This window comes from Girardinichthys multiradiatus, chromosome 2 (assembly GCF_021462225.1).
Source record: "Girardinichthys multiradiatus isolate DD_20200921_A chromosome 2, DD_fGirMul_XY1, whole genome shotgun sequence".
Taxonomy (NCBI): domain Eukaryota; kingdom Metazoa; phylum Chordata; class Actinopteri; order Cyprinodontiformes; family Goodeidae; genus Girardinichthys; species Girardinichthys multiradiatus.
Window position 1 is genome coordinate 29,842,723 of NC_061795.1, and position 24,691 is coordinate 29,867,413.

Below are 24,691 nucleotides of genomic sequence, written 5' to 3' on the forward strand. Positions count from 1 at the left end.
CCGAATGTTGTCTTCCATTCTTTGCAAAAGTAGCTTATGCTTAGATTGGACAGAGTGTCTGAACAGCAATTTTCAACAATATGTTTTTATCCAAAACATCTCCCCAGTACAATGTTGCCACTACCATGTTTTACAGTGGGAATGGCATGTTTTGGGTGATGGGAATTACTAATTTACAGTAAACATACCATTTTGCATCAAGGTCTTCATGTTCAAAATGTAATGACTGGAGAACATATTCTAGTAATAATTTTAACTGTATTAAAACATTAACTATGATTATTTGCCATTTAGTATGTCTTGTAATTCATATGAAATCAAACCTCAGCTATTTATTTCACTGAAATAGTTTAACTTAAAGATAGAACTAGTCAAATTTAATCTGTGAGCATGTTTCTATTTACATTACATTTCAAGACATGAATAGTGGACAATCGATGTTACAAGTTTGGAAACAAAATTTTGAAAGATGAATTTTAAGAAACGTCTGTCTTTAGAATTTCGTCCACTAATTTAACTGACACAAATACACTGGTTTAGATGCAAACATAAATATATAATATAATTAAATGCAATATTTATTTCAAAGATACTTTATTAATGCCCAAAGGAAATTAAATTAACTACATAATAAATGATAAACCTGTGATTTCCATAGTTGGTCAAGGGATCATTGCCAGGAGGGAGATCTTAAAGTACAAAACAAATTTTCAATGCCATATTTTTACACGAGATAAAAACATTAAAAGAGCGATTCTGTTCCAATGTTACAAGTAATAGCATCAGCAGACAACTCAGTGGTTTTGTATAAATTTAAATTAGTTGGAACAGCTAATGTCAAATGAAAACTGGGCCAAAACCTACAAACATTTCTCGAGTACGAAAACAACTGGAGTCTCAAAAACAGCTGGTTATGCAAACGCTATTTAATAAACCTTTAAGCTATTGTCACTCTTGCTTGGGCTGTTATTTACAGAGACGACGTCGATGTCTCTTTACAAAGGAAATGGAGGTTGGAGGTGGTGTAACATTAACAACCTTCCTGTGTGAAGCAGGTACTGTGACGAAACTTGTATATGTTTCCTGTCAGAGAAGCCACCCATTAGGAAAGAAAGTCATTGTGAAAAAAATCTATAAAATGGCGTTCACTTTGCCAACAAAAGATATTTTTGGGCTTCACACCTTTGTACTTCTAGAACAGATAGTTACTAGACATCTGTTTGCTACAGTCCTCTTTTATTTTATTTTTTAAAGGTTTACGGGAACCCCTATAATACACCAAATTCTAACATCAAAGTATTTTTCCTGAAGGAATGTCACTGGTTTTTTTTATTTTTTTTATTTCCAAAAACTTCTTTTGAATCATAATTCCAGGCATGATCTGTAGGAAAACTGTTAAACTACTGCGATCACAAGTTAACCACTTTTACCCAGCGGTACTTAAACGCTGCATGCGATTGAAACGAGCAGCAGCGACATCTTGTGGCCGCCTGGGTGGCGTGGCTCCCGCTTCGTCCACGTCAAATCCTGCTTGCAGCTTCCTTCCTTCTGCTCAGGGACCAGCAGTGTTTGTGACAGAAAGATCCCGGGTGGTGAACGATGGGGGACATTATCCTGCCTCCCCGCCTGTTCCTCTGGTGCATGGCGCTCATCTACATGGTAGCTTTTGTTTCCCTCTACGTGCAGATACCAGGTAAGACTGAAAGAAGCCATCTCTCTCTCTCTCTGCTCCACGGTCAGCGTTAGCTTTGTTAGCTGGAAACTTGCTGCTCATTCAGTGTTCCTGTGCTGTTGTGTTTACGTGGTGAAGAAGTGCCTGGAAAGTTCTGCTTGTCTGCGCACTGAGGTAACTTTATGAACTGCAGAGATAAATGCAACCTGGACAATATGGTGACATGATATATATGTTCTTTTGTCCCTACGCACATCCAAAACACAATGTTTTACTAAGAAAGCACGAATGTAGCCTTTAGATGAAGTCTCTATATTCCATTATGCATTTTGAGCTGTATTGGAAACCTACATCCCTTATTTGCATATAATGGGTCTGCCATCTAAAGGATAGATAAAAATGCAAAGATCTGCATGTATTATCATGGAAAATGAAAAAGTCCATTCCAAACTAATCAACATTCCTTTCATTCTTTATGTGCAGGTCTGTATGGGAATGATGGGCTGCTCCCTGCCCGCTGGCAGCTGCGGTACACTGGGAAGCCTCTGCTGGACCAGCTGCTGTCCTCTCCCTCTCTCCTGTGGCTGGGTCCCCACCTGGGCCTGGACACTCAAACCTCCATGGAGCTGCTGTGTCTCACCGGAGCTGCTCTGAGCCTGGCAGCCATGCTGGTGGAAGCTCTCAGGGACAGCCTGGTCTTCTTCTGCCTCTGGGCCTTGTACCTATCCATGTACCAAGTGAGTTTGTGATGGCCTTAACGTTTTTTTTTTTTTTATCTCTGACACAGTGTTCCTTTTTTATTTGTTTTTATTTACTTTAAAGTGTTTTCTTATTACAGGTGGGCCAGGTGTTCCTCTACTTTCAGTGGTAAGTGTTTTTGTCAATGTAAAAACTAGAAATATATACACAGCAACTTACAGGGGTATTCCTACCCATTAAACTCTTATTTTGTCTGGTTACAACCATAAACTAATAGGTTTTATGTGCTAGATCAGCAGACGTCTTTGCATACTTGTGAAGTGGGAGGAAAAGGATACATGGGTTTTCAAGCTGAGATACAACGGAGAGCGTCTGTGAACATCCATTTTGAAGTCTTGCTACAAATCCTCAATTAGATATAAGTCTGGACTTTGACTGGGCCATTCAAATACCTAAATATGCTTTAATCAAATATGCACTGCAGTTCTGGCTGTATGTTCAGGGCTTGTCCTGCTGGTAGGGGAACATTTGCCTATGTTGCAGTGGGTTTTATTTAGGGGTATCAAAGTTGAAGGGGATAAACACAAATGCATTATAATTTTATTTGTAGAAAATCCCAATAAAATACACTGAAGCTTGTGGTTGTAATATGAAAAACTGTAAGAATGTTCTAGGAGGATGATTATTTGTGCAGAGCGCTGCAGGTTTTATTTTTAAACAGCTTCTAGAAACAACAGCTGGACTCTGTTTTATCATCATAGTGATGTTTGTCTTTGTTTCTGTGCAACAGCACTGCAGATAACACTCCTATGAAGCCATCATCCACTAGTCTCCTCTTTACTTGTAACGTTCCCTTCTTTCATAGCCTTTTATTTTTCTGCCCTTCAGGGACAACTTGCTGCTTGAGACAGGGTTCCTCTGTATCCTTGTCGCACCCCTGACATCAGTCAGGGGATCTCGAGCAGCCAGGGAGCACGATCGTGTGACCTTCTGGCTGATTCGTTGGTTGCTCTTCAGGCTGATGTTTGCCTCTGGAGTGGTGAAGCTCACCTCACGTTGTCCCACATGGTGGGGCCTCACAGGTACAAACGCACAACTTTGTTGCCCAAAACGCTGCAGATGTTTGCAAGTTTCTTTTTGGAACTTCTGACTGATTAGGTTTCTTCTGTCTGTGTTGAGCAGCGCTGACGTATCACTATGAAACCCAGTGCATCCCCACTCCACTGGCCTGGTTTGCCCACCAGTTGCCAGTCTGGTGGCATAAGCTCAGCGTAGTGGGAACATTTGTTATAGAGATTCCTGTACCTTTACTCTTCTTCAGTCCTCTGCGTCGGCTGCGGCTTGGTGCCTTTTATTTGCAGGTGAGAAAACTTCACATTAGAAGTAATCTAATTTACCACTTATTTTAAAAGAACCCAATTTGTTTTCAGTATGTTTGAGTACTTTTCAAGGACCCAGATTTTCTCCTGACTCCTTCAGACTTTCCCACTGTTTTGGTCCCAGTCTCTGTCGTTGACCATGACTGCATATTTGTGCTGAGATAAAAACGAATGTCAGGCCTAAAGCCACTACTTAGCAGATACAAAGTCACATGTTTCACATGTTTTCCAGCAAACACCTGATGCAGGATCTGAGCGATGCGTCATCCTTCACTTAATCTTCCATTTCATGTAATTTTTCAGCGTGTCAAACAGTTATGCCTTTGGTGTTTTGTGTTTTTTTTTTTTTATTGGTTGAGCTAAAGCAATGAGAACAAATTGTGCCTTTGTGATCGGCCGCCAGTAACAAAAGTGCACAAAGTTACATTTTTGTTTTGTGCTAATTTGGTGGTTTTGGGAGATTTAATGCAAGTCATTGATCAGCAGCTTAACCAACAAAAATGTCTTTCTCATAAAATAGTGTGAGCTGAAACTAAATAAAAGGTGCACATCTAAAAAGATAACCTAAAGAAAATGATTAATAAAAGCAAAGGTGCAAAAATGGAACACTTTATCTAAATAAAGTTACAACAAATATGTACACTATATACATAGAAAGAAGAGACATAAATGAGGTGAAACATTTATTGGCTTTGATTGTAGAGTTTTATTGCTGATTGGAGGAAGGACCTTCTGAAGTGTTCCTTCCTGCACTGTGGCAGCCGCAGCCTGCTGCTGAAGGAGCAGCCCATAGCGCCCACCGTGTCTTAGAGCAGGTGAGAGGCGTTGTTCATGATGGATGTCGGTTTGGCCAACATCCTCCTGTCCCCCATCTCTACTGTAGAGTCCAGGAAACAGGCAACCACTGAAAGAGCTAGCTTTGAGCCTTCTTCACTCCGTAACAACTTTTATACCGAAGAGTGTTGTTGTCAGTGCACAATGGATTGTTTCCGTATAAGACAAAGATCAGATTTATGGCCTTCTGGCCAGCCACCAGTCTGACCACTCAAGGTGAAAATGGGTCAGTTCCAAAACAGCAGACTTCATGACGGAGCTTTATTAGAAACTAACTTTTGTTTGTAAATGACGTTGTTTTGTTCTTTGTGTAGGTGCTTCTTCAGGTGCTGATCGTTCTGTCGGGCAACTACAACGTTTTCAACCTGCTGACGCTGACACTCTGTCTGTCCCTCCTGGACGATCGGCACGTAAACTTTTGGCTCCGCAAAGCAAACAAGTTTGACGACGAGAACAACGGTACGATCCAGCGAATCTTTCGATGGGGTGTCCTGCTACCGTAAAACTGTGGCTGCAGAGCAGTGTTTGTTTTACACTTAGAGTCGATGTGGCGCATTTGGCAGGAAGACGTTCCTTGTTGGTGCACGTTTGTATGAGTCTTCAGAATTTATAACCAAGTTGTTCAAGTTCTAGGAAATTAAAATACAAGGTTCCTACGCAGTCTGGAAAAGTATGGTTGGTTTTAGGGTAATCATTTATTGTCATGGTACAAAAACATATATGTAACTAAATTATAGGTGCTGCTTTATGTAAGGTTCTTTAGAAACACATTTAGTACACGCTGCTGTATTTACTTCCATGTAAATTATTGTCCATTGTAATGAACGAGGTTGAAAAAAATGCTGAAAAAATGTATTTTATAACAAGACTAATAACAAATTAAGCAGTTAAATTAACTGCCTATTTAGCTAATATAATGGCACAATAATTAAGAATGAACAGCATTTCAGAACAATTAAAAGCCTTTTTCCAGGTCTGGATGAGGATGGAAAACATTAAGGGTATGAAAAACTGTTTTCTGGCCTTTTTTTTCTTTTTCTGCTTTGTAAAAGACAAAAATCGAATGATGATTACATTGATTTATGTCTAAATGGCAAGGTTTCTGATTGATTGGCTTCAACACAACTTAACTGCAATTGCTGCAACCCTATTATCTTATTTAAAAGGCCTGAACATTGAACAATACCCATGAAGTGGTTCTCTCAAATATAAATGAGTTTAGAGCGTTGCAGTTCCTTCAGTCTGTAATATTTCACATTTTAAATACAAAACAAACTTGCACAACAGGTTAAACAAGTAGATCAGATTGGTGGATAACATCAGTTTCACATGTAAGTAACGGGCGATCGCCCAAAATTAACTAAATCGACTGATTGGCCGGCCGATTGATCCGTGAACCCCTGCAACTTGATGTTGACATTTTACACATCGTATTTTGGTTTCTGATTTACTAAATGACTGCACACTGGGGATGCACCAGTATGAAAATTTGGGCCAATATCCCATCTTAATATTACTGTTTAGGCTGATAACCAATATTATATGTACAGGTCCTTCTCAAAATATTAGCATATTGTGATAAAGTTCATTATTTTCCATAATGTCATGATGAAAATTTAACATTCATATGTTTTAGATTCATTGCACACTAACTGAAATATTTCAGGTCTTTTATTGTCTTAATACAGATGATTTTGGCATACAGCTCATGAAAACCCAAAATTCCTATCTCACAAAATTAGCATATTTCATCCGACCAATAAAAGAAAAGTGTTTTTAATACAAAAAACATCAACCTTCAAATAATCATGTACAGTTATGCACTCAATACTTGGTCGGGAATCCTTTGGCAGAAATGACTGCTTCAATGCGGCGTGGCATGGAGGCAATCAGCCTGTGGCACTGCTGAGGTCTTATGGAGGCCCAGGATGCTTCGATAGCGGCCTTTAGCTCATCCAGAGTGTTGGGTCTTGAGTCTCTCAACGTTCTCTTCACAATATCCCACAGATTCTCTATGGGGTTCAGGTCAGGAGAGTTGGCAGGCCAATTGAGCACAGTGATACCATGGTCAGTAAACCATTTACCAGTGGTTTTGGCACTGTGAGCAGGTGCCAGGTCGTGCTGAAAAATGAAATCTTCATCTCCATAAAGCTTTTCAGCAGATGGAAGCATGAAGTGCTCCAAAATCTCCTGATAGCTAGCTGCATTGACCCTGCCCTTGATAAAACACAGTGGACCAACACCAGCAGCTGACACGGCACCCCAGACCATCACTGACTGTGGGTACTTGACACTGGACTTCTGGCATTTCCTTCTCCCCAGTCTTCCTCCAGACTCTGGCACCTTGATTTCCGAATGACTTGCAGAATTTGCTTTCATCCGAAAAAAGTACTTTGGACCACTGAGCAACAGTCCAGTGCTGCTTCTCTGTAGCCCAGGTCAGGCGCTTCTGCAGCTGTTTCTGGTTCAAAAGTGGTTTGACCTGGGGAATGCGGCACCTGTAGCCCATTTCCTGCACACGCCTGTGCACGGTGGCTCTGGATGTTTCTACTCCAGACTCAGTCCACTGCTTCCGCAGGTCCCCCAAGGTCTGGAATCGGCCCTTCTCCACAATCTTCCTCAGGGTCCGGTTACCTCTTCTTGTTGTGCAGCGTTTTCTGCCACACTTTTTCCTTCCCACTGAGGTGCCTTGATACAGCACTCTGGGAACAGCCTATTCGTTCAGAAATGTCTTTCTGTGTCTTACCCTCTTGCTTGAGGGTGTCAATAGTGGCCTTCTGGACAGCAGTCAGGTCGGCAGTCTTACCCATGATTGGGGTTTTGAGTGATGAACCAGGCTGGGAGTTTTAAAGGCCTCAGGAATCTTTTGCAGGTGTTTAGAGTTAACTCGTTGATTCAGATGATTAGGTTCATAGCTCGTTTAGAGACCCTTTTAATGATATGCTAATTTTGTGAGATAGGAATTTTGGGTTTTCATGAGCTGTATGCCAAAATCATCTGTATTAAGACAATAAAAGACCTGAAATATTTCAGTTAGTGTGCAATGAATCTAAAATATATGAATGTTAAATTTTCATCACGACATTATGGAAAATAATGAACTTTATCACAATATGCTAATATTTTGAGAAGGACCTGTATGTTTCTCTACCCTTATGACAACGTGAAAAAACACTGCCGACATAATAATAATACATTTTATTTAAAGGCACCTTTCAGGGCACACAAGGTCACCTTAATAAAGTAAAAAGTGATAAAAGTTAAATAAAATAAAAAATCAAAACAAAATGAAAGGGAACTCCCTCCCTGACCACATTCCTAAAATTAGAAGTTGATTTGTCAATGTTTTGTTTTGTCAGATTAGACTTAATTAGTATTCAAGCAGTTAAGGGTTAATATTATCTATTCAAATGTTTTACAAAATCCAGAAAAAATTTACAATTTTGATTCTGGAAAAGTATGAAATAAAAACTGTGTAGGAACCTTGATATAACTCCAGTATTGTTTTAAAGGACAGCTGCACAGCCCTTTTGGATACATCAGCACATCTAGCAAGTCTCCAAGCTTTTTCTCTTTTGTGATGATCAGAGGATTTAAAAAGATTCTTGTGTGCGGAAACGCATTCATACAAATCTGCATTGTTTGTTTTGTTTTTGTTTTTCTCCTCAGACTCCAAGCTGCTGCCGTGGCTTTGTTACTTAGTGGAGCTGGTGGTGTGGGCTCTCTTGATCATTGGAACAATTATCTGCTTCGATCTGCAGGTGGATTCAGCCAAGAATGCCATCTCATCTCGCACAGGTTGGTAATTCTGCTTCAGTTGCCAAAAACCATCGGAAAAACGTGTACTTCATTGCTTTTGTTTTCGTTTGACGTTTGCAGCATTCACATACCACCAGTTTAACCAGTTTCTGAAGACTGTCACCTTCCCCATCATCTGGATCGGCGTCCTCTCGCTTACCTGGGAGTTGGTCACTTCCATGTTCAGGTATCTTATATGTTCTCTGCTGCAGATGCATAACATTTAAGTTGTTAATCTCCACTTTAATGTGAAATCATACACAGGTGTGCGTGCGTCTCTGGCTTCCTGAAGAGGTTTTTGGGGATGATCCAGTGGACCGTGTTCGCAGCTGCTGCTGTATCCATGTTTGCAGTCAGTCTGGTGGGTGCTGGGAAATCAGAGAGCTGCATGATCAATTGTTTACAAATGACCAACAGCGACTCATTGCCGTTTTCTCTCTGCTTCAGGTGCCGTTTAGCTTCGTAGAGTACGACTCTCACGCCAGGTTGTGGCCGGGAGTGCGTCAGGCGTTCGGACTAGTGAATCGCTACCAGCTGGCCAACTCCTACGGCCTGTTCAGAAGGATGACAGGAGTCGGTGGGAGGCCGGAGGTGGTCATTGAAGGGAGCAAGGATGGGAACACATGGACGGTGAGATAATGGTTTTAACCGGATCTGTTCACTGCATGAGAGTACGGCTGCAACTAATGATTATTTTGCTAATCGCTTAATAATCAAATAGCAAAAGGTGCTTAATAGGATATTTTATACAGAATTTGAACCAGGTGAAGCTTAAACTATACCCACTTGAGGAGTTCTGGATAGAACATATTTATAGACAAAGGTTTTTCTTTTTAAATGCAAAATTAATATATTTGTTGTACAATTTTGGCTTAATTACTGCTCTGAATGGGCTGTTCTTTCACCAAATGGCACGTTTTAGAGCCTGTATACTCCAGTTAACGATTATTTGATTACTAAATTAGTTGACGAATATTTCAATAATCGATTGTTCACGCTTAATCCGAATTGTTTCAGCCCTACATGAGAGTTGTTTACATCATACAGTATGTTTCTGTTTTGTCCTCGCAGGAGATTGAGTTCATGTACAAGCCAGGGAACCTAAGTGCATCTCCTCCTGTGGTGACGCCACATCAGCCCCGGTTGGACTGGCAGATGTGGTTTGCCGCTTTGGGGCCTCAAACCCAGAGTCCATGGTTTACCAGTCTGATGTACCGACTCCTACAAGGCAAAAGAGAAGGTGCAAAACCTATCGAACCTATGTAAAATGGGGTCAGATTCTGAGCTTCTGCCCCTTTCCAGTAGATTTTATTCTCAGATGAAATCCATAAAACACGTTAATCCACTGAAAGCTGTGGTGAATTTCCTGTAAAACGAGGAACAAGGAACAAATGGGTCTCTTAAAGTTTTCCTTTTGCTCCTACAGTGATTGAACTGATCCAGACGGATGTCTCCAAGTATCCATTTCACGAGGAGCCGCCCGCCTACCTCCGAGCTCACCGCTACAGATACTGGTTTACTGAACCGAAGGCCGATGGGTCAGTGCTCACTGGTATTTCGATTCTCCGCCTGCGCTGAAACATTACAGCCACTTTTTGAGCCAGATGTACATGTTTCTTAAAAAAGTAACTAAACTCTTTGAACTTTGTCACGCTACAACGACAAACTTTAAAGTTTTTAATTGAGATTTAATATGATAGACCAAAACACGGTAGCACATATTTTCACAGGTTTAGGGTTCCTATACATTCTGGAATTTGATTTCAGTATTTTCCTGGTCTGGAAGTATAGACTTCATTTTCTATTCCATCGCTTTAATGTTCCTTCCTTCCTTCCTTGTGCCATACCGCCTTTTCCTTCTATCTTCACCTCCTCTCTTACTTCCCTGCAGTTTCTGGATCTTTATTCAAAGCCAACCCACTGTGGAAATATCTCAGTTTGTAGATAATATTATAAAATTAACTTAAATGACTAGAAAGTCGATTCTGGAAAGGGAATTTTTTGCATGAAAAAATGTGTAGCAACCATGCAAATAAAAATCGTGGCGTACACAGCCCCCTTTAGTCTGATACCTCAAAATAAAAGCCAGTGCAATTATGAAGCCGATTATATCATTTTGTGTTGGTCTTTCGCATAAAATCCCACTAAAATACACTGAAACAAGTAAGAAAGCTTTTGCAACGCATATTATTTCAGTTCTTGCGTTTCACAATTGGAAAAACTTAAAAACATCATCAGGCATGTCTGAAAGTGCAACATCCTAGAAAAAGCTTTAGCTGTAAATGAAGAAGTGCAGATTTTCAAATGAAAAACGAGTTTCTTGAAAATTTTTTCTATACCAACTTGTCCTCTTTTAAATCTTTGCCTTACATGTATGAAATAGCTTAACGAACTTTGATCCATGCCTCACATGCATAACTATTTTTGTTTGGATCCTTGCAGATCTTATCCAGAGCGCTGGTGGAGGAGGGTCTATGATGAGGAGTTCTATCCCAGAGTGCACTTGGGCAACACCTTCCTGGATGGCATGCTCAGCCAGTTTGGCCTAAAGGTAAATCTGTCCTTAAATGCTTGTTATGATTGCCAAGGAATGACAAATAATCCATGCCTTCCCAATTTTCTTTCTGTGAGAAAGTTGGTGCTAATAAAATGACAAAAAAAGGACTGTTTCCACTACTACTGTTCTCAGTCATTTTGTCTGTGCTGGATCTTGGTGATAAGATCCGTTGCATATTTGTGTGTGTGTGTGTGTGTGTGTGTGTGTGTGTGTGTGCAGAAGCATTTTTCCTTTTTAACCATCTTCTGTAAGCTTCCCTCTGGTTGTTATTGGCTGCAGAAACATTTAAAAATGAGGAAGTAGTTTTAACTACGCCCCTCATTTGAATTTATTTTTTCCCTTTTTTGTTTTCAAAAATATATATATCACCACCAGACAAGGATAGAAACAGTAGAACAAATGCTGAAATATCCATGTTGGACGAGCAGGTGACAGTGATATTGAGCTTGAACTGCACATGGGGGCACAAACAGCAAAGGACCTTAAGCAATGTTTTTCACTACAGTTGTTCACTTTTTGCAGAAAGCATCAGACTTTTCCTTTGACTACTGTAATGCCTAGAGGCCATAGAAAAAATGGACCCCAGAAAATAGTCGTCTTTCAGCAGGATAGTGATTCGAAATATTTGCCAAGTCAACACAGAAAATCAACTTCTTCAGTGCCTAGACCTGAATCCTTGAGAAAACTCTTTGGGATGAGCTGAAGAGAGAAAAAAAGAGGACCTAAGACAATTTTGAAAGATAATGTTACAGAGGAATTGTCAAAGATCCCTCTCTCTGTTCAGTCAAATGGGCCTGTCTGAATGTTCTCTGTGTCGGCGAACATGTTGATATTAGACTAATGCCATCTTGGATTTCATGCTCACTCTTTTAACTGTATAAATATCTCTTAACATTTTTTTCACATTTATTCTGATTAAAAACTATTTATTTGGTGCTCCATATTTATCTAAAATGGCAGATTTAAGATAGCATTTATGCAGGGCCTAAAGAAATCCTAAAAAGCTTAAAATTTATCGTTCTTAATTTCAGGCAGTAAAAAGTATTTAAATGCACCCAGTTTCCATTCAGTTGATGTGCTGGCTCACTGAGGAATTCTGGTTTTATTACCCTGTGGCAGTAACTACCGATCCTATAATGCAGGGAAGCATAAACGGGGTTCCTGCCCAGTCTGGGAAAGTCTTCAGTGTCGCGACAGGAGTTTGGAGAAGATATTTGTATTTCCGGATTTTATTTCTCATCATTCTGTTCAGATTTTGTTCTTCATTCCTTGTTTCTTTCCTGTCTTTTATCCTTCCATCTGTCTTTCGATTCTTCCTGCTTCCCTTTCATTCCACGTTGTTGTTCCGTTCTTTCCTTCCTTGTGTCCATGCACCCTTCCCGCCTCCCTCACTTCGGCCCTTTCTTCTTTTCTTGCGTCCTTATTTCCTTATCCCTCCCTCTCTTCCTAGTAACCTTTCTGCTTTCACTCCTCGTCTTATCTTCCTTCCTTCCTTGTGGCTTTTCGTCTTTCCTTTCTTTCCTTGTGTCGTACCTCCTTTACTTCCTGCCTTTTGTCCTACCTTACTTTCTTTCTTGTATCCTTTGCCCGCATTCATCAGTTTTTCTCAGAGTCTTTTTTATAATAATGGCACATCCGCTTTGTAAATACGGGTCATAAATTCAGAGTATCACTAAACAAAAATAAATAACTCTGGAAAGTAGAGTCAGGTCAGGAATAAAGTGTTGAAACCCTGCAAAAAGCACCATTGAAAGGAATTTACCCCCCAACCTTCAACTTTGCTGTAAACCCGCCCAAGAATCCAGCTTTGGACATTGGCTTACTGTTTGTTTGGTCAATTAAGACCTTCTGGGTATGTTTTCCACTTCTAGCTAATCATCATGGGGAAGGTGTTGAATTTAGGTAATTTTATGAGTAAACAAATACTTGAGTCACACCAGAACTGAAAAACACCAGTTTAAAACAACATAAGCTGTTAAATAATTTGAATAAACATTTTTGAAAAAAGTAATAATCTTATTTTGCATAAATTATTTTGTTCTTGAATTTTACTTAATGGATCGTGCAGAAAGCCTATTAAGAGGACGCTAGTTATTTGGGTCTATTGTATTTTTCTATTAAGACCAAGCATCATAGTCTTCACATAACGCAGACTTCCATGCTTTCTGTGCTGTTCAGTTAAAAAGAAACAGATTTCATAAAAAAAAAACCCCACAAAGCCTTGGATATGAGGCTGATTTTTAATGGGTTAAACTTCATTTTTTTCTCTGTTCTGCAGGACAAATCGGCCCCACGTCGGGTTTCTAACGCCACTGTTGCCCAGGCGGTGAGGTGGGTGCGCACTCAGGTCAGAGGCGTTCCAGCCCACACGCTAATCTGGACCCTCATTGCCTGCTGCGCCACCTTTTGTCTTCTTCCGGGTTTGCGCAGCAAGAATAAACATGCTGAACAGACTGCAGTCACCCATAAGATGGCTGAGAAGGTGAACGATCACACTGAAGGTGTTAATGAAGACTTGTCAGATCCAGAGGAAAAACAGGAGCAGCAGGCAAAAGAGGAGGAAGATGATGAAAAGAACACTGAAGATGAAGATGAAGAGGAGGATGATGAGGAAAATGAGCAAGAGGTCATCAATGAGAATGAGGAGGAGGAGGAGATTCCAGACAAACGTTTTTGAAGGAGTTTAAGACTTTAATCACAACCTGCCTTAAAAAAGCCAAATAACATCTCTTCTTCCTCATCAGCCAGCCTGTCTTCTGCCCCAATTTACTTCATCTGTATTTCCTCTAATGTTGAGAAAGAAAACATTCCTGGTTGAGGAAACCAGAGTGTAGAATTCAAAGTACTGAGCTTAGGTCTGTTTATCATGGGAGTAAATGAATATCGCTGATGTTTTCTGTGTTTTTGCACTTGCAGCTCTGTCTGTGTACTGACCTATATCCAGCAACTGTTTTTTCTGTAAATATTTAGGTATTATTAGAAATGAAACACCACAGGAAGCATTGTAGTAGTTCCATATTGATTTCTAACTTGTCAAAAATAAGTTTTTTACAGCCTGTAACTGCAAGAATTGAAGAGTTTCCTTTTATGACTGCTGCAGAAACTAAACGTTTAAGCAAATAATGATGACCTGGGTGTCCAAAAAGCACTTAGTCCTGCTTAAGTGTTGATAAAACATTGAGTCGCTGATATTTCCACTTTGTAATCACGCCGCTGCTGGTTCACCACTGCAGGACTCCGGGGCAGTATTTGTCAATCAGAGACTGGTAGTAAGGCCTTAGCTCGTCCATGTTGGGCAAATCTGTGGTTTTTGTGTACAGGTCGAATTTGCTGCCGAAACACAGTTAAGGGTTAGATCTCTGGTCAAAGCCTTGTCTGTGTGCGAGAGCGGATCTGAAAGTTAAGAAGATACCAACTTGAACTCTTTGACCCAGGGCAGCATCTGCAGGTCTTTGTCGTTGCACAGGTGGGTGTAATCTCCGTGGGAGTGCCAGGGGTAGAAGGAGTGGAATCGAATCATGTAAAGCCCCTGTGGAGAAACGCACAAAAACACGGGATCTTTCAACAACAAAAACATCACCTTTAAATTGAGACCTTAGAATTGATATAAACTGATCTGTCTGCTAACTGTGAGGGTAATTGCAGAAAACATGCATTTAAACCACTTCATTTAATAATTTGCACACCTCCTCTGGGATGGGGCAGTTGTTGAACTTCATAACTCTGTAGAGATACTCTGAAAGAATAAAGCACAATGTAAAAACAGAAACAGGAGCCCAGACAGTAAGTGATCTGTCTAGATACTGAGGGGGAAAGGAAATCTAATGTTTCTATTCCAGCAATGTGGTTTTCTAGAAAGAATTGAGGCTGTAGCTGCTAGGAGCATCACCAAATATTACTAGCATTAAATGCATGGTACTAATAAAATTAACAGCTTTGTCAAAGCAGTTCTTTGCAATATTTATACAGCATTTGATAGAATTGCAATGATGATAAAATCATGCAGCCCTAATTCAGCAGAACCTATATTGGGCTAAATATGATCATTTCCCCCTACCATCATGGCCCCAGGACATAAGCACATTATCAAGACCGCAGTTGGGTTCATAGATCCCGTATTCAGTCCTAGAAAAGGGAAGAAAATGCAAATTTTTAATGCTATTTCCTCCAATTTCCCTCATTCTTAGTGCTAGTTTTCTGTTTGAAAGAGGTAGGATGTCTCAGTTGTTTCTTTGGTGTAGAGTGGGTGAAGGACCACGGCATTCTTGCTCTTTAAAACAGTATTTAGCAGGACACTTTGAAGCAAAGAGTTTAGGAGCTGTGCTTGCAAATACTTTCAGATAAAACAATTTTTTCTTTTGTCGGTGGGTTTTTAACTTCACCATAACTAATGTAATGTGTAGTTTCACCGTGCTGCTGTATTACATTTGGTTTGACCAGTGGTGGTTCTATATATGGGGGTTATGGGTCACTGCCTATGTGCCCTCAGGCTGGGGGCACCACAGCAATTGGAAAAAAGTTTTTGTTTTGTTTTTTTTAGCTGTTAATTGGCCAGTCAATGGGAGAGGCACGGAGATAAAAATAATAATAAAAAAAGGCCCTACTGAATTCTGTATCTGGTTCCATTTTGTTTTGCTTTGTGATTCTGTTTTATGGTTTTCACTTAAATCTGGACTGCACTCATCATTTCTAGTTGAAAATATAAAATACTTGGCTAGTAGGCTAAGAAAGGGCTCACCGATTGCAACGTTATGCAAGAACTTCCACTACATATGGCTATTATTCTTCACTACCACCCAGTTGACAATCACACCATTAAGACCTGAACATAGTTGTGCTGAAAAATGCAATTAAAAATGCCACATGACTCTTTGTATTGTTTATATTTAATCTGTGAAAAAATATAAATGCATTTAGTTTCTATTAAAGGTGCATTTTAAAGCTGGTCTGGTGTGCATCAAACAGTAAGACTTCCTTCATAAAGCAGTGAGCCTTTAGGCTGAGGATACTTACTTGTATCTTGGGTTTTTCTCATCTGGGTTGTCCTGGAAGGTGCTGTCTCTGAACACTATCGAGTTTTGAAACTTGCAACCCACAGGGAACGTGTCTCCCACTACAGCCCACTGTGAAACACACCCACACACCTAACTACCACAAAATGATTTACTCTTTGGTGTAGGCTCCAAAGAAAACAATATTACCTTTATGTTTCATAGTATATTGACTTGCAATATAGCTTTTTACATTTTGTCAATTTACAGCCACCACTTTCTACGTGTCTTATTTGAGATGTTCTGTGATAGACCAGTACTACATAATTGTGAAGTGGAAAGAATGAAATGTGATTTTAACATTTATTTACAGATAAAAACCTGAAATGTTGAGCTCGTATCTCAGTCAACACTTTGTGTTTTGCAGCTTTAAGTCTTCTGGGTTATGTGGAGAGGACGGATTTTGTCCGTTCTGCTTTGTGAAAAAGCTCTGTGCTTTTTTTCTGAGAACATCTGTGAACATCACCTCTCAAGTTTTGCCACTGATTCTCAATTGAAATCAGGTCCTGACTTTGACTGGGCCATTCCTAAAACACTAATGTTTTTTGATCTAAACCTTTCTATTATAGCTGCCCAAAGCATGATATTGCCTTCACCATGTTTTATGGTGTTCATGGTTTGTTGAGGGTGCTGTGCAGTGTTTTACTCCACAAAGTTGCATGTAGGTTACAAAATGTAAAATAAAAGTCTGTTATCTGAATAGAGCATTTTCCTCTTTGGCTAGTGGCAAAATTTGAGTTGGATTTATCACTTTCTGTCTATTCTGGCTCACTTTTTGACAAACTTCGATAAAGGTCAGATTTGGGAATCTCTGCAGCTTCTGACTTATCCTTAGTGTCTAGGTGGATTCTTCTTCCCCACCTGTCTTGGTAGGTTTGTCGAAGTGCCTCTTTTCATTTTAGGATGATGGACTGAAAAATGTTTTGTGAGATATTCATAGATTGATGTACCCTAACCCTGCTTTGCTCTTATCCACAACATTATCCCTGACCTGTCGGCTGTGTTCCTTGGTCTTCATCTTGCTGTTTGTTCACCAGTGTTCTCTAATACACCTTTGTGGTCTTTACAGAACAGCTGGATTTATTCTGAGATGAAATTACACAGACTCTAATTACTAATTAAGTGACTTTTATTAAGTGGTATTGAAATGAAGGCAGCCAAAGACTAATTTGCGCCACACTTGCGATTTTTATTGTAAAAAGTTCTGAAAGCCATCCATCACTTTCCTTCAACTATATAATTATGCAGAACTTTTGTTTTGATCTATCTCAAGAAATCCTAATGAAACACATTGAAGTTTGGGGATGTGGCAAAATGTGAAAAACTTTACAAGGCTTTGTATGTTGTGTACATTTAAGTAAAATCCCATTTACCTCTACAACATATTAAACCAACAGGTTTCATTAAATCAAACAAGTTACAACATAATACTGAAGTCTTGAAATGAGGATAAAGTCAAAAGGCTCTGTATCATACCTGCGGCTCATCCCACAGGGCCAAGATTTTCCCAACATCATGGATCAGCCCCACTAGCTGGAACCAGACTGAGGTGAAACAGGTTAGTTTGTAAGTTATTTACTGGTTTTTGGGATGTAACTATTCTTGCTTAAGTGTCTTCAGGCGGTACCTTTATCTGGATGTTCTTTGCGGATGCCCTCAGCAGTCTGGAAAGCGTGGAAGGAGTTGGGAAAGTCGACGTCGGGATCAGATTCGTCCACCAGCTGGTCCAGAGACATAATGGCGTCCATCATTCCCATCTGAGAGTGGCTGCAGTGGGTCCATTCAGAGTGCTGCAGAGAGGGTGCAGTGTGACTATAGGGAAGGCTTTTCCTTTCATGTCTAAGGACTCCTAAACCACTTAAAATAGTTTTTGTCCTCTTTTGACTTTTCAGAAATATAGAAATTATATTCATAATTACTCTTAGGAGATGTTTATAAACTACTTGTTCTCGTACTCGTCGTCTTCCGCTTATCCGGATTCCAGTCGCGGGGGCAGCAGTCTCAGCAGAGACACCCAGACGTCCCTCTCCCCAGACAACTTCTCTGGGTGGAGCCCAAGGCGTTCCCAGGCCAGCCGAGAGACATAGTCCCTCCAGCGTGTCCTCGGCCGTCCCCTGGGCCTCCTCCCGGTGGGACGTGCCGGGAACACCTACCGAGGAAGGCGTCCAGGAGGCATCCGGTATAGATGCCCGAGCCACCTCAACTGGCTCCTCTCAATGTGGAGGAGCAGAGGCTCTACTCCGAGCTCCTCACCCTATCTCTAAGGGAGTGCCCAGCCACCCTACGGATCTTGTTCTTTCGGTCATGACCCAAAGTCGTAGACCGACCGGTAAATCGAGAGCTTCGCTTTTCGGCTCAGCTCTCTTTTCACCACAACGGATCGGCACAGTGCCCCCATTACTGCAGCAGCCGCACCGATCCGTCTGTCGATCTCTCGCTCCATTCTTCCCTCACTCGTGAACAAGACCCCGAGATACTTGAACTCCTCCACTTGAGGTAGGAACTCTCCTCCAACCTGAAGAGGACAAGCCACCCTTTTCCGGTCGAGTGCCATGGCCTCTGACCTGGAGGAGCTGATCTTCATCCCAGCTGCTTCACACTCGGCTGCGAACCGCCCCGGCGCATGCTCTAGGTCTTGGCTAGTGGGGGCCAGCAGGACCACCTCATCTGCAAAAAGAAGAGACGAAATCCACTTGTCCCCAAACCAGACCCCCTCTGGCCCTTGGCTGCATCTAGAAATCCTGCGCCTATGAACAGGACCGGTGACAAAGGGCAGCCCTGCCGGAGTCCAACATGCACTGGGAACAGGTCCGACTTAGTGCCGGCAATGCGAACCAAACTCCTGCTCCGCTTGTACAGAGACCGGATGGCCCCTAGTAAAGGGCCCCCGATTCCATACTCCTGGAGCACCCCCCACAGGGCACCATGAAGGACACAGTTGAATGCTTTCCCCAGGTCCACAAAACACATGTGGACTGGTTGGGCAAACTCCCACGAACCCTTGAGTACCCTGTAGAGGGTATAGAAGGTGGTCCAGTGTTCCACAGACTGGACAAAAACCGCACTGCTCCTCCTGAAGCCGAGGTTCGACTATCGGCCGGACTCTCCTCTCCAATACCCTGGCGTAGGCCTTACCAGGGAGGCTGAGGAGTGTGATTCCCCTGTAGTTGGAACACACCCTCCGGTCACCCTTCTTAAGGAGGGGGACCACCACCCCAGTCTGCCAGTCCAGAGGCACTGTCCCCGACCACCACGCAACGTTGAAGAGGCGTGTCAACCATGACAGCCCCACAACATCCAGAGATTTGAGCTACTCAGGGCGGATCTCATCCCTGCCACCGCGGAGCTTTTTAACCACCTCGGTGACTTCAGCCTGGGTGATGAAAGAGTCCAACCCCGAGTCCCCAGCCTCTGTTTCCACCAAGGAATGCGTAATGGCAGGATTGAGGAGATCCTTGAAGTACTTCTTCCACTGCCCGATAATGTCCCCAGTTGAGGTCAGCAGCTCCCCACCCCACTGTAAACAGTGTTGGCAAAGCACTGCTTCCCCCTCCTGAGGCGCCGGACGGTTTGCCAGAATCGCTTCGAGGCCAACCGGTAGTCCTTCTCCATGGCCTCTCCGAACTCCTCCCAGGCCCGAGTTTTTGCCTCTGCCACAGCCCGGGCTGTGGTACGCTTGACCTCACGGTACCCGTCAACCGCCTCAAATGTCCCACAAGCCAACTACAGCCGATAGGACTCCTTCTTCAACTTGACAGCATCCCTTACTGCCGGTGTCCACCACCGGGTTCTGGGATTGCCACCGCAATAGGCACCACAGACCTTACGGCCGCAGCTACGGGCAGCAGCATCGACAATAGATGTGGAGAACATGGTCCACTCGGACTCTGTGTGTCCAACTTCCCCCGGAATCTGGTCGAAGCTCTCCCGGAGGTTTGAGTTGAATACATCCCTGGCCGAGGGCTCCGCCAGACGTTCCCAGCAGTACCTCCCTATGCGCTTGGGCCTTCCAAGTCTGTCTGGCTTTCTCCTCCTCCAGCGGATCCAACTCACCACCAGGTGATGATCAGTGGACAGCTCAGCCCCTCTCTTCACCCTAGTGTCCAAAACATGCGGCCGAAGGTCTGATGATACGACAACAAAGTCGATCATTGACCTCCTGCCTAGGGTGTCCTGGTGCCAAGTGCACTGATGGACACCCTTATGTTTGAACATGGTGTTATTTATGGACAATCCGTGACTAGCACAGAAGTCCAATCACAAAGCACCATTCAGATTCAGATCGGGGAGGCCATTCCTCCAGATCACGCCTCTCCGGGTGTCACTGTCGTTTCCCACGTGGGCGTTAAAGTCCCCCAGCAGAATAATGGGGGACTGCCGGGAGGGGCACTATCCAGCACCCCCGAAAAGGACGCCAAGAAGGCTGGGTACTCCGCACTACCGCTCGGCCCGTAGGCCGAAACAACAGTCAGAGACCTGTCCCCAACCCGAAGCCGCAGGAATGCGACCCTCTCATTTACTGGGGTAAACCCCAACATGAGACGGCTGAGCTGGGGGCAACAATCAAATCCACCCCAGCCTGCCGCCTCTCCCCGTGGGCCACTCCAGAGTAGAAGAGAGTCCAGCCCCTCTCAAGAAGATGGGTTCCAGAGCCCACGCTGTGCGTGGAGGCGAGCCCGACTATTTCTAGTCGATGTCTCTCGACCTCCCGCACAGGCTCAGGCTCCTTCCCCACCAGCGAGGTGACATTCCATGTCCCTAGAGCCAGCCTAAGCATCTGGGGATCGAGCCGCTGAGGTCTCCACCTTCATCTGCCACCCAATCCTCTTTGCACCGGTCCCTCACTGCACCGGTCCCTCACGGTTCCCCCTGCAGGTGGTGGGCCCACTGGGGGATGGCCTCGCGTCTCTCATTTGGGCTTGGCCCGGCCGGGTCCCGCGAGGAGCAACCCGGCCACCAGGCCCTCTCCGGCGACTCCCGACCCCAGGCCTGACTCCAGGGTGGGACCCCGGGGTCCGCCGTACCGGGCGACGTCACGTGCCTCGATCTACTAGTCCTCATGAAGGATTCTTGAACCGCTCTTTGTCTGACCCGTCACCTAGAGCCTGTTTGCCATGGGAGACCCTACCAGGAGCATTTAAGCCCCAGACAACATAGCCTCTAGGATCATTCGAGCACTCAAACCCGTCCACCACATTAAGGTGGCGGTTCAAGGAGGGGCGTTTATAAACTAGTAATATAAAAAAAAAAAAAAAAAGTTAAACAAAGTTTATTTCAGGCACAGTATTCACTGGCTCTTCAGCTTTGGATTAATTTTCAGACAGATGAGATTCGTTTAAATTGTGTGATTTAGTCGGAATGGGCAAATACAGAGTGATTGACAGAAAGTTTGCAACTTGCAGGACTGTTGAAACAAAGCAAGACTATGAAATAAAAGAAATGATGCTTTTTAGTTCAAATTTGTAAATAATATAATAATCCATTATTGCTGTTTGCTTCTGATTTTCTCACCTTTTGCTGAACAAAGTTCACTGTCTGATTGGTGTGCATCACACTGTAAGTTTTAAAGACTCTGTTGAAGAGACTTCCATCCTAAAAAGCAAGGAAACATCTCCTCAGTATGTGTTATAACACCAATACACCATATTGCAAAAATAGGTACTGAAGAGATTTTTGAGCAAATGCAATATTACTGTTTTTAATTCGTTTGACATCAACAGCTAAACTGAAACATCTGTTTTAATAACAAAATTGCTTCAGTTTTGTCCTAAGTCTTAAACTGTTACTTTATAGGACAATTAAAATATGTTGCCAGCCAACGCAAAGTATGAAAATATTGTTTTTATATTTACAAATGTATCCAATTATAAAAAAATGGTTAAATAGTTGTTCTTCTCAGCTTTAACTAGAAGTTGCTTTAAAGAGCTGATTTTACCAGATTTCAAAGCCAGAAAACTCTTGAAATTATAGAGCATAAAAATATTATAATCAGCTTTTCCATTGCTTTTGAAACCATATGTGTAAATTAAACACTTTTCTGGTACAATAAGACCCTGTGAGTGGAGCAGGAAAACTGAACCTTGGATTAAAAGAAGGGAACGATCAAAGGCTGAGGGATGAGGGCACAACAAAGTTCATGCCACAGTTGCGACACATAGCATTTCGCTGTGGCACATGTTGAAGAATGCTGGTCAGAATTGAAGCAAACATTTCAGCGTCAACCTGAATCCTGCCAGCATTTCAGTTTTTTTGGAAACGGTTTCTCTTTGCCACTGTGACGAATTACAGGTGAGCTGAGTTCACCACAGCATGCTTTTAAATCCTTAGGTAGAGTGCTTGTTTGTTAGGTTTCAAAGTTACTGTCTCTCAGACAACATTCCTCCTCCCTGCTGGACAAATCACCATTAGAAATGTTATGAACCTTATGAACTCTTCTTTAAGTCCTAGATTTTGCTATCGCTCCTTTAGTTGTGGGTGGCCATTGTGTTATGCATTCATGCCAGGTTTGATGGTCTGTTGAAATGTCATCACTCTTCTGTAATTTTTAGCTGTGATCTCGGCTGCCATGAAGTCAGTTGCTGTCTTTCATATTTTTTATATATTTTAAACATTCAGACATGGGAATAAACATAACCAACATCAGCTTCAAGCCTGAAAACAATTGGAAATGAAAAGCTGTGAAATTATAATATGTGCCTTTTATTGTTTCCTTGTATATACAAAATATGATGCACAACTTCTCAAGTAAATAGATATCGACCTGACACGTTTCTGAAAAACAGTTTTGCAGTAAATAATCTATAGACCTTACAGTCTGTACCTGTTAATCATCTGACAGTTTGACCAATAATTACTCAACGTCCATTTAACTTCTAATCCAAACCTTTGGTTTCATTAAATGTTAAAGCTTTGGCACCAACCAAAATAGTATTTGTAGATTGATTGGAGTACAATATATACTGCAAGGTCTTTTTTGAAATATAAAAAGCTGTATGGTGTATTCTTATTTTTGCAATACAATCCCTATCCTAAATTAAATTAATGTTAAATACAACTTGGATTTTTTGAATCTAAACAAAAAGCTGAATTACAGCGTTTTTAACTGGAGCTAGTTAAACATAAATCTTAAAAACAAAACCTACACTATTTAATTACTTGCTACAGCTAATGTAAATGTAAACTACAGCTAATGATAGAAATATGAAATTACGTAAACATTTCTTTGATCTTTTCATAAATGCAGCATTAAATAGAAGTTACAAGCTGAAGAGAAGCTTGAACCCACCACAAAGTTTCTGTAATCTTCTTTTTCTTTGGAGTTTTCCAAGTTTGGCCGATATGCCAAAGATGGATCTGGTCCCTGCAGTTAAAAAAGCAAAGCAGACATGCTTAAAGATTTTTTTTTACCTACAATTATTTCAGAAGGGATAACACTCACAATGTTGACCACCCTCATGGCTGGTTAGGATGAACAGTAATCTCACTAAATGTGTTCGGGTGTGTTGGTCCTCTGGAGATGGTTACTTTCCTTCTTGCTCATATATATATATCCTCCAGAATCTGACTACAAAGTGTCTGACCTATGAATTCCTTTTAAAAACTACCATTAGGTGTACACCCATGTCCAGTCACAATTTAACCAACCCTTACCTAACGGGGTACCCTGTGTGTTGAACGTTGGCCTTGTTTGTGCGTTCAACACAGCGTCCATTACAGGAAGAGTTTTTCAGGAATCAGCACAGTACGTGCTTAGATACATGGAGAATGAATCAGCAATTTTCAGATGCACATCTCATTTTTTTGATCGTACATTTACAAGTTAAAAAGTTGTTCATTTCAATTAATTAATCGATCTTGATTCCATTTACCAGAATGTATTCTGTCTGCCATCAAATAATAAAATATTTACTTGAATAAAACAAAGACCCCCTCCTTTTTCCTGCTGAGTTTAATTTCTAGGTATTGACCCAGTTATGTACACAGATGCCTCTGACGGCATTTGCCTGTATCACATGTCTTAGTTATCTCAGTCAGCAGACCCACAGTGTTTGCAGTTTGTTGTCTGGCCCCCAAACATCCTGTTTGGCTCCGGTTCATATTAGTCACCAGGCACTTAAATAAATGCTTAACAGGTGTGAGGAACTTTGTGATGATAAATTGATGTTTTTGTAATTTATATGGACATAACAGCTGGTTCTCTGCTCCTCTTTTAGGGGTCAGATCAGATATGCAAATAGCATCGACAAATATTTGAAGTTTGGTATCATTTTGTGTTTTTTCTGCTCCTGATAAAAACATTCTGTTTTTTGGGTCATGGTGGACTGGAGCCTATTTCTGCAGACAGTGGGGTACACTCAGGACAGGTCACCAGTCCAACACAAGGCAGACAAAGAGACATACTACCATTCCAGCTCTGGACCCAGAGGGAAGAACTCTTGCATGCACACAAACTGACCTGCAAATCTGGAGGTCATGTTTCTGTGAGGCAAGAGAGGTTTTCACTTTATCATCTTGGAAATAACAAATAATTCATATTACCTAAAAATATTATAATTTACCAGTTACCATAAAAAACGTATGAGTTATAGTTATGACTTATCACACTACAAATAAATGGTAAAGATGAAATATATAAACAGGAGAACCTTCTAAAAGTATTTTTCTTTTTTCATGCTGTCAGTGTGTTAGTGGTTTGAGCAAA

The 24,691-nt window shown here is 41.7% G+C and overlaps 2 protein-coding genes across 2 annotated transcripts; one reads left to right on the forward strand and one right to left on the reverse strand.

The window, feature by feature from the left end:
* The first annotated feature begins 1,485 nt into the window (after positions 1-1,485).
* lmf2a (lipase maturation factor 2a) lies at positions 1,486-13,829 on the forward strand. Its single transcript, XM_047392140.1, has 14 exons — positions 1,486-1,693; positions 2,156-2,409; positions 2,511-2,539; positions 3,260-3,453; positions 3,554-3,732; positions 4,899-5,043; positions 8,254-8,382; positions 8,464-8,569; positions 8,647-8,743; positions 8,830-9,012; positions 9,454-9,622; positions 9,809-9,920; positions 10,825-10,933; positions 13,218-13,829. The coding sequence occupies exons 1-14, from the start codon at positions 1,600-1,602 to the stop codon at positions 13,614-13,616; spliced, it is 2,199 nt and encodes a 732-aa protein (XP_047248096.1). The 5' UTR covers positions 1,486-1,599; the 3' UTR covers positions 13,617-13,829.
* miox (myo-inositol oxygenase) lies at positions 13,610-23,607 on the reverse strand. Its single transcript, XM_047392152.1, has 10 exons — positions 23,429-23,607; positions 23,276-23,350; positions 21,502-21,582; positions 17,618-17,780; positions 17,467-17,534; positions 15,953-16,062; positions 14,997-15,064; positions 14,626-14,675; positions 14,356-14,468; positions 13,610-14,269 (listed from the first exon to the last, which is right to left on the reverse strand). The coding sequence occupies exons 1-10, from the start codon at positions 23,444-23,446 to the stop codon at positions 14,161-14,163; spliced, it is 855 nt and encodes a 284-aa protein (XP_047248108.1). The 5' UTR covers positions 23,447-23,607; the 3' UTR covers positions 13,610-14,160.
* Positions 23,608-24,691: the final 1,084 nt, after the last annotated feature.